Source organism: Melanotaenia boesemani, chromosome 18 (assembly GCF_017639745.1).
Source record: "Melanotaenia boesemani isolate fMelBoe1 chromosome 18, fMelBoe1.pri, whole genome shotgun sequence".
Lineage (NCBI taxonomy): Eukaryota > Metazoa > Chordata > Actinopteri > Atheriniformes > Melanotaeniidae > Melanotaenia > Melanotaenia boesemani.
Window position 1 is genome coordinate 18,706,380 of NC_055699.1, and position 10,231 is coordinate 18,716,610.

General features: G+C 37.7%; 1 protein-coding gene across 1 annotated transcript; it reads left to right on the forward strand.

The window, feature by feature from the left end:
* The first annotated feature begins 1,759 nt into the window (after window positions 1-1,759).
* LOC121628604 (sialic acid-binding Ig-like lectin 7) lies at window positions 1,760-9,798 on the forward strand. Its single transcript, XM_041967729.1, has 8 exons — window positions 1,760-1,886; window positions 2,167-2,268; window positions 5,297-5,674; window positions 6,631-6,945; window positions 7,022-7,282; window positions 7,369-7,453; window positions 7,563-7,614; window positions 8,528-9,798. Exons 2-8 carry the CDS (start codon window positions 2,181-2,183, stop codon window positions 8,771-8,773), a joined length of 1,425 nt encoding a protein of 474 aa, XP_041823663.1. The 5' UTR covers window positions 1,760-1,886; window positions 2,167-2,180; the 3' UTR covers window positions 8,774-9,798.
* Window positions 9,799-10,231: the final 433 nt, after the last annotated feature.

A 10,231-nucleotide genomic window follows, 5' to 3' on the forward strand; every position in this document is an offset into this window, starting at 1 on the left:
AGGCATGCTTTGTCTCTAACTGCTGAATAGACAACGGTTCTCTAGTGAAGGCTGCTGATAAACAGTTCTTGTGGATCAGCGATCATTCAGTCTAGTCTGCCAGAGCAAAAACTTCAGGGTGGGAACTGTGAGATCCATTATCATAATTTAAACACAGAACGCCATTGCACGTTTTTACGTGATAGCGCGATGCAAAAGGCAACGCGGTCGCGCGTTCAAAACGAGACGCGTTCAAAACTGGACGCGCGCGAGCGTTCAAAACGAGACGCGTTCAAAACGGAACGCGATCAAAACGGGACGTGCGCGCGCGTTCAAAGACACTGGGAAACGGGAGTGCACGCTTTTTACGCGCGTTTTTCCCAAACAAACGCGCGTTTTTTACGTGCTATCGCGCGGAAATCAAGGCGTTTTTTGACCCTATTGGCTTGCCATATTACGCGGAGGTACTCACGTGTTGCCGGATATCTGGTTCTTCTCGCTGAACTTGTGTGGTAACCACCGTTTTAAAAAACAATAACCAGTGGATCAAGCTTATGAGAGGCTGATCGAATTATTTCTCCATTTTCTTCCACAAGCTAATAAAGACACTGAACCATACTGGACGCCATTGCTGTTTTAAACCAGAAAATACCTACTGAACTAAAATGATACCACCCTTGCTGCTACCTTAAGGTTAGGGGGAGAAACTGCTACACAACACCAAAACGACGCGTACCCCCTACGCTCGGGTATGAGAGCAAACTCACCAGTATCAGCTACGCCGTGACCGACCTACCGCACGCAGATGCCGCGCAAGCCCGCCTTAACTCTTATTAAACTTCAATCAGAATTCCAGCTGGGGAGTCCCTCCAGCCAAACAGCGCCACAAGAGGCAAATCTCAATATTAAGAAAAAGGTACAATTTATTGTCCCATAAAAATTTGAATAAAAAAAGAACAAAAATAAAACCGTTTAAAATAGTCCTGTAAGAAAGCAATAAAACAAAAATAAGATCTAGGGCAATGTCCAGGCCATTTTGCCCCTTCAGGTGAATAATCCACGGCCTCAGCAGCACAGCCCTGGCGGCTTCCAATCTGGTGAATGTAGTGGAGACAACCCGGCCTCAGTTATCCCATTCAAATTCCATATCCAACCAGTCTCCAAAAAAGGTAGACCGAAACTACAGCAAATTATAAGAAAACACAAAAACAAACCATGCAAATAAATACAAAATAAAAAATAAATAAAAAAAAAACTGGTGAAAAAAAAAAACAAAAAAAACAGGTAACTGGTAACTCAGATTCTCCCCTAAGATCAGCAGTAAGGTGGCACTGAACTTAGTGAGGGGTTAAGGCTGTTCACAAAATGCAAGATTGTGGCTGTGGGATGATGGATGACATGATAAGAGTATCAGAAAGAAATGCTGACATGTGATTTAATAGTTGTATAAAAACCACTGACAATAACAAGTACTATAAATAGACAGAGAAGGTTGGTCAGTAGGACTCATATAAATGTTGCTGTGTTACTCTATCATGAGAACTTTACACACACACACACACACACACACATATATATTTATATACCTGACAAAACTAACAAAAAACAAACAATACTAAAACACATCCTTTTTTCATATTATTTCTAAATATTCAGAGGATTAATGACAGTGAAGAATGAAAAACAAAAAAATATAATAAACAGAAAATAGTAATTCACACTGAGATGAAGATGCTGCAGTGAGGTGACTTCCTGTTTAACATGGGTGGAGCAGAAAGGATGAAGACAAATCTCTGAGCTTTTGTATAAGTTTTGCTTTTAAAAAGAGAAGTTGGTTATTTGTGCTGCTGCTCATCAACAGAGAATCTACTAGTTATCTGTTCCTAAAACTATACGGCTTTGATCTGGTAAGACAAAAATCACACAGAAATTGATATTTTGAGATTTCTAACCTGATATTTGTTTATTATTCTCATTCTGCAGAACAATACTTTATTTTATTAGAGTCTGTTTGGTTTCATCTCAGTTAAACGTTGCAGAAGTTCTTAGTTACTAACAAGGTAAACGCTGCTAAATGGTAAATTTCTCAATATTTAAAAGCAAAAAAGAAGAAGAAGCTAAATTCTGTATTTGATATATTCTAATAAAACACTTAATGGGGACGTTTGATCTTTCTCCTTTTTTTAGCCCCAACACAAGAGATGAAGGAGGAATGTGGGAGTTTCATGGCGGCCCTGTCTGTGAACGTGGTGACAGTCAACATTTTACTGAGTGTCTTCTTTCTTTCAGGTGAGATGTTTGTTCCTCACTTTCATTTATAGACAATATTTCAGTTATTTATACTTTAACATGTTTAAATTTTCCACCTGATATGATGTTCATCATTAATCTGGTTTTACAGGTGTTTTTTGCTAATTGTAATGAAAACCCTGGTCTTTTCATCAATGAGACAAAGCAGATGGAAGCACTGAGTGGATCTTGTTTGCAAATCCCATGTAGTTTTAGAGATAAACCAGGAGAAAAGTTTGATGGCAGCAGAGAAACCTTTGGGGTGTGGATTAAACAGCAGCAAGTCAGAAAATTCCTATGAAATGAAAATAATTGGAAACCTGAGTCAGAAAACCACTTTGTTTTATAATTTAAACTCACGTCAGTCAGAAAGGTTCTAGGCAGAGAGAAAAAAGACAGAGAGAGGTGTGCCTGCTGGAAATAGTAGAAATGAAAATCCACTGAAGACACTGAGACCTCAGATACAAACCCACCCTGGTAGTGGGGTAGATTGTAAATAAAGACCACCATGTATTTTACATTACTACTTGAAATCTGTTATATTCTTGCAGGGTTTTGAATTGGTTTCATTTGTAGTAATTAAAGATGGTATTTTATATAAAAGTCTGAGAACTGTAGCTCTAAAATTCAGCGAGTTACAGGTGCTAAACCAGAAAGTGTTACAACCATACCCACTCTCCTTTACTTTCACTCTAGTGGAGGAGGAGACGGCAGCTGTTAGAAGAGGGATGAGTGACAGAAAGCAGAGATGAGGGGAACAGACAGTAAAACAGCAGCTACAGACCTAAAAACCATGTAGGGAAAGTATTAATGACATTGTAAGATCATGATGACGGCGTCTGCTTTGTTTTTGGTGATAACGGTCTTGTTGATAATTCTACTTACAGAAGTGAAAAAGATGCTTTTACTGTTTTATTTCATGTTGTTTTCATCAGCTTTGGGAAAAACATAAATGATCTTTATCTGAAAGTAATTAAACAGAAACAGCTGTAATAAAAAAGCTCTATTGTTAACCTGCTGTTTCTACTGTCTGGCTGAAAAACCTGCTTAAAATAACTTCAGCATACATTATGTAGGGCATGTTTCTACTAAAGACTGCTTTTTATTTTTACTTTATCTTCCTTTAACCAGGGTTACACATGTGTGAACATCACATTTTAGTTGTCTGTACCATAAAACTAAATTCTGTGTAACTGGAACTTGTTGTACACAATTGTGCAAACTTACTCTGCCAGCTCCTGGTGTCAGATAAGAACTTTTATTTAAAATTAGATATATTTCTACATCAGGGATGGAAAAAGTTGGTCCTCGAGGGCTGTAAACCTGCAGGTTTTAGATGTTTCCTGCTGCAGCAAACCTGAATTAGATTAACTGGTCAACATGCTGGACAGAACTTGACAAACTTTTCAGTTAATTTTAACATCTGAATTTAATTATTCTGCAATTACACCACCAATAACTCCACTTTTAACTTATATCAACAATGACGTTCTAAAACAGTAAATAATAGTTATCTTGTGATGAGAATTAAAATGCTGCAGAAAGATGTTCATTATATTTGCAGTCACATGAGAAGCAGAGCTGTTGCAACGACTTCCTCAAAGTAACTTTCTATTTCCCTTGATCAGATAATATTTGACCACAGTTTTATGAAGTCTGTCTCCAACCATACTATAGAAAGCATGAAACCTTCCTGTTTCCATTTGCAGGGTGATAACTGACTTCTCTTTTCTGAAACAATACCTCTCTGCAATCTGATGCAAGTATCTTCCTTGTCCTCCACATCCTCTTCAGCATTGTCATGGATGGTTAAATGTCCCTCTGCAGTTTTCACAGATCAAACTCAGACTTATAAACACCATCCACACCAGATGGTGGTGCTGATGAGGTTAGCAACCAAAGTTGGTGTTAAACAGTTTTTATGAAGCCATTTGATTTATTCATCATGTTGATGTTGTTACAGCTGTTAACCTTGTTGACCAGGTTTAATTATCCAGTTTGATGTGCTGATGTTTATGAATGTTTTGGTGCTGTAACAGGCACCATGTGGGAACTCTGGAACTTTTGCTCTGATATGAAAACATGGAGACTAAAATGAACCATCCTGTTTTTATGGGATGAAAACTCTTCATCATGTAGATCAGAGGTTTCTTTTTTGATATAGAATATTTAACTGTTGTTTGATTTTTGGAAACTTATTAACAAATAGAAATACACAAACACACACCAGAAAAGGTTCAAAGTGACCATCTTTTTCACATTTCTTACAGAGATCTGACCAAACTAAGAAAACCAATGAACATTTTTTCTCTTTTATCTTTAAATGTTCAGTCTGCTGTTCAACAGTCAGGCAGAAACAGCGAATCAGCTGCACAACAAACATCTTTTAAAATAATTCAGTCACAGATAAGATCCAACAAACAGATGAGCTCCTCTTTCTCACGCTGGAAGCAGGAAGGATGAAGACGTCTAGAGTCAAACCAGTTTTTACATGACATTTGCTTTTAAACAGAGAGGCCGGTAGTTTGATGCTGATCCACTGAAAAGAAAAAATCAGCAGATTTTAAAACAACATTGTTTCATTGTTTCAGCTGCTGATTCATTTGGTGAGAAAAGTTTTTCTGAGCTTCATTTTTTATTCTTTAGTTTGAAATTTTTGTAATTTTTTAACATTTTATGAATTCTACTACAAACTAAAGACGTTCATTAGATGTTTAAACATCTTTTTCTTTAATTAAAACTGAAATTGAACAAGTTGCTTTTCCAGCTTGTTTTCAGTCTGAGAGATGAAGGAGTATTGTGGGAATTTTGTCATTGTCAACATGTTACTGAGTGTCTTCTTTCTTTCAGGTCAGATGTTTGTTTTTTACTTTCATTTGGAGACATAACTGGAATTATTTCCACTTTAAAATACTGATAATGTTTAAACTCTACTTGTAACATGCAGCAGCTGAGTTTGTGGATCATGAAGTTTCTCTTCTGGCAGATTTTACTCCACATTATGTTCATCATTAATCTGGTTTTACAGATGTTTTGGCTGCTTGTGGGATGACATCACATCTCTCCATCACAACACCAAAGGAGATGGAAGCACTGAGTGGATCTTGTTTGCAAATCCCATGTAGCTTTAATCCATCAGGCACCACGTTTAACAGCCAGGCAGAGATCTTTGGAATTTGGATTAAAAATGAATCAGACTTTCGCAAGAAGGAAAATGTCATTTTCAACAGTAGTAAAACAGATAACGTCTATCCAATGGAAATTATTGGAAAACTGAATGAGAAAAACTGCACCACTCTGTTTTCTAATTTAACCACAAGTCATACAAACACATACTTCTTCAGAATTGAGAGCAAACCGTACAGAGCAACGTCTGTTTGTGATCGTCTTCAAATAAGAGTTAAAGGTGAGAAAGTTTTCTATCCATCACTACAAAATGTTATTAGTAAGAGAAGAAATAAAAGTTACAGCTTTGGCTCCACCAACCCTCAGATATAAACTATAAAAGGATTATAAAGTGTGTGGTCACATGTTACAGAAATCAGTCGTAGAAACTTGTTTTACATTTTAAATTTCTTCTCATTCAGCATCGTCTGTATTATCTCACCATGATTTCACAACAACCGTATTTATTGTATGAACAGACTGTTCTGCAGACGTTTAAGAGGAGGAAGTGCTGAGTCATGATATCTTTATTACCTTGCATAAAACAAGATGCTTATTGTTTTAGTATTTAAATAATCCTAATATTATTGTAACTTTGGTTATTTTTCACCTCAGGTGGATTTTAATAGAAAGAAACACGATGTGATAAAAGTGTCTTGACCTTCAGAAAATGTTGAGTTTCCTTCTTTACTGCAGCTGTTTTTAGTTGCTGCCTGTTTGAGAGTCAGTCCTCCCTCAGTTTAGTTTGCAGTGAGTAAAAAGCAGCTGGAATGAAACAGGCTGAAATGTAGAACAAGTGTTTTTATTTAACAACATGTCTGTAACAGTAAATCATCATGTAAGTCAGACATCTGACTCTCTCTGCTTTACCTTTCTTACACCACCACCTAGTGGTGAGGAGAAGCAATAGAAGAAAATATGACCCAGCTGAAAGAGTTCATCCTGATACATTTATCTACAGCCACGTTATTCATTTTCTTTAGCAGCCATACATGTCCATACCATCACACTGCCTCCCTCATGGTTAACACATGATGTGCTTTCAATCATGAGCTCTTCCTCCTCCATAACACATTATGAACTGATGTAGAACAATAAAGCTGAAAGTCAACTCTTCAATCACATCTTGATAAACTTCATTTAAATCAAAAACAAACACTGATTTGCTTCTGTGTAATGTCTGTTATGAAAACCCAGATTCTCCTCAGAGACCCAGAATAGAAATCTCAGGTGATGTGAAGGACCTGAAGGAGAAGGAGTCTGTCACTATAACCTGCTCAGCTTTCACTCCCTGTCCACACTCCCCTCCTGAACTCACCTGGAATCTCCAACAAGACTCTCACAGACAAACAGAGGAAAACACAGATGGAACCTTTACAGCTAAATTCCAGAAGAACATCACTCTGTCACACACACATGATGGATACACCATCACATGTTCTGCCAGATATCCTGTGGATGGAGGAAAACGTGTGAACACATCAGAGACAGAAGAGACTCTCAGTGTTTCATGTAAGTGATCCTGTCAGCACATCATGGTTCAGCTGCTTCTGATCAATAAAGTTCATGTGTGTCACATTTTCCTCAGATGCTCCTAAAGACACCTCAGCATCCATCAGTCCATCAGGTTTGGTGTCAGCAGGTAGCTGGGTGAAGCTGAGCTGCTCCAGCAGAGCCAAGCCTCCCGTCAGCAGCTTCACCTGGTTCAAGATCAGCACAGAGGGACCCGTTAATGTGTCTGAGGGACCGGTTCACAGCTTCAATGCAACGGATGGAGGAGTTTATTACTGTGTGGCTGCTAATGGCTTGGGAAATCAGACGTCCCAAACAATCCGTCTTAATGTTACAGGTAAACATTTAACTGCACTAAAATCATTTAGAGCTACAGTCTCAGTAATGGATGTTTTCTTTTTACCTTTTGTTTGTGTTGTTAAGGTTACTCTGATGGATATACTGCTGTACCCTGGGAGGCTGTTCTTGGAGGAGTAATTGGGATTCTTCTCTTTGTTGTGTGTGGTTGGTGAGTATGGCATGAGCAGCCAACACCAGTTGTTATTATAAGTTGATCAACATCTAAAGGAGAGACTTGTTGTGGAGCAGACAATAACTTTGATTCTGGTTTCTTACAGTATTTGTTTGAGGAAAACAAAGGCAGCAAATTCAAATGAACATCAGCTCCAGGTGGGAAAATATTGATACAATATATTTAGGCTACAAAACTTTGGATGCTGAGACTTTCTTTGGATTTAGATTTATTTAAATCATTTTATAATGAGTATTTTAATGTAATGAGAAAAATTAAATATGGATTTTTTTAATAGTATTAAAAATACTGTAAGAGCACCTTAGAGAAGCAGAGTCTCTCAGAGGAAAAGTTTGGAAGAGGTTCTGCAGTCTGTGAAAAATCATCTTCTTTGAAATCTGCTGTTTATGAATTTAACACTTTCTAACCACAAACAATTTATTTAAGAGTTTGGAGTCGCGCATTAAAATATTTCGTTGATGTTGATATTTTGTCCTTATCCTGATAAAATCTAGTTTTTAATCACTGGCAACTATTAACAAAAGTCCATCGTTCATTCAAAAGAAGACGCCTAATTAAAGGGTCACGGCTCTGGTTATTATTGGCAAATATCTTGAATCAACTATTTAAATTAAGAAAAGAAATTTTTCAAATTTTATAACTTTTAGTATTTAATGAAAAATCTGTATGTTTAATGTCTCCAAACATGGAGAAAGGAGAGGTCGTGGAAGAAAGTGGAACTAAAAATTGAACAGCTGTGAACCATGTTTGAGTTAATCAGATTAATTTTGGCATCAGATCAATGATTTCATTAAGAACTTAAAGAGAACGAGGCAGAGTCACTCAGAGTTAAAGCGGTGCAGAGCTCAGCCATCTGTTAAATAACTACAGCAAATAGAACTGTGAATTATGAGATGAACACTACGAACACACAGTTTGTATAATATTCAGATTAGAGTCTTTGGTGACTTACATTACTTTTCTTTTTTGTTGATATGTTGTCAAATTAATCTAGATAAAAGTCTAAATATCATTTACTTCCAACAGTTAATAGATGTTCATGTTTTGCAGAATGAAACAAGCAAAGAGAAGGCTGTTCAAGAACTGGGAACAAAATCAGAACAAGGAGAAGAAGAAAACATTCATTATGGAGAGATTAAATTCTCCAAGCAAACAGCGGATCCGTCCTCTGCATCAGTGCAAGACAACAGACAAGACCTAGAAACTGTGTATGCACAGGTTAAAGCAACTGAGCCACCAACCAGAGAAACGGTTGAGAATCCAGAAGCCCTTTATGCTCAAGTGAAGACAAATTAGCTTTTGTTTTGCTTTTTTCTAATTAAAAATAAATATGTTCAATATTTCACTTCTACCAGGTGCTAAGTCTTATTGGACATAAAGGACACTGGGACGCTGTTTAGTTCCTCAAAAGGAAACTTATCTCCACACCTTGCAGCAGTTATAGATGTGTGTGCTGTCATGTAATTTGGTTTGTGCAGCTCACACTGATTGTAAATAGAGGTCTCACATCTTCAAGGAAACTATGGGTTCAATATTAAGTCAAGACTTTCAATTGCAGTCAGAGTTTGCATCTGTAAATCAAGCTTGTTGGAAAGGCTGTTTATAAGGTGTGTGTGTTTGCCCTCTGCTGGCGAGTGTGTACAACTGCACTATTGAGCACATGGACGAAAAATGTGAAAATGAAACTTATGAGCAGCTGTAGCAACTAGAGAACGGACTTTTAAGTTGGACTGCAACCTAATGTTACGAGTGGTGTGTGAAGTTATATTTCTGCCTAAACGGCATGTTTGTATTCTTTCTAATGTTATTTAGGTCATTTGCTTATGTTAAATGTTTATCCCTTTGCCACGAGGCTCGTACATGCTGTTAAGCTAGCTGACCCGTTATATAATGAGTAACTGTTAGCCTTTCACAAGTTGGTATAGACTGAAGAAACTGGTGGGAAATTAGTGATGGTCCATAACTGGAATGGGGTTATTGTGTGAAACTACAGAACAGATTTGCTTCGCTGTTGTTGCGCTCTCTGCTCCGTCAGATTGGGAGAGGTACGTGGTTGTTTTGGGAGCTAAAATGAGAGACAGAGACACAGCGTCTTCACTCCATTTCGCTTTATTCCATCAAAACCAATAACCCGCGTCATCACTGTGCGAGCGCACAACACAACTCTCTGCTGGTCAAGACCAATCAATCATGCAATCATCAAACTCTTACTAAATTGAAAAAACTTATAAATTTTGTACATAGTCTTTTCACCTTTTGTAACAATCATGAAAAACCCATCATGAAATGACTTTTTTTACTCATGTAATTTCACTATTAAATACTTTCCAACTGTGTATGAAACACTTTTTAAGCATTTTTAGCATTTTTAACCTAAATTTGTAACCTGTCGCACCATCAGAGGACTCGGGATCTTTATTGGACGACCATCTATTCCAGGACTGTGAGGTGAAGACTGAAAGCTGGTCAGAAAGGAAAAGGCCCCAGGGAAAGCAAAAGGCTGGGCCTGAAACTCTGATTACTGGTGATTCTACTGTTATGGGCTCGACACACGGGAGGCAACATCGCACCTTCTCCATTCATTTCCTATGGAACCTGCATATTGAGGCGAAAATCGCTGCCCTCCTCCAGCCAAGCGACAGCCGACATTCATGCATGTGAAATGTTGCGCTCGTTCATGTACACGTGCACACGAGGCTTGCGACGCGACACAAGAAAATAGAAAAATGTTCCATTTTTGTCGCTGTCGCGTGG

Bases quoted from the DNA above. Each gene is read 5' to 3' on its own strand.
- LOC121628604 (XM_041967729.1), top strand. From the start codon at position 2,181: ATGAAGGAGGAATGTGGGAGTTTCATGGCGGCCCTGTCTGTGAACGTG. The intron at 7,283-7,368 runs GTAAACATTTAA...TGTGTTGTTAAG, and splicing joins AATCCGTCTTAATGTTACAG to GTTACTCTGATGGATATACT. The intron at 7,615-8,527 runs GTGGGAAAATAT...CATGTTTTGCAG, and splicing joins CAAATGAACATCAGCTCCAG to AATGAAACAAGCAAAGAGAA.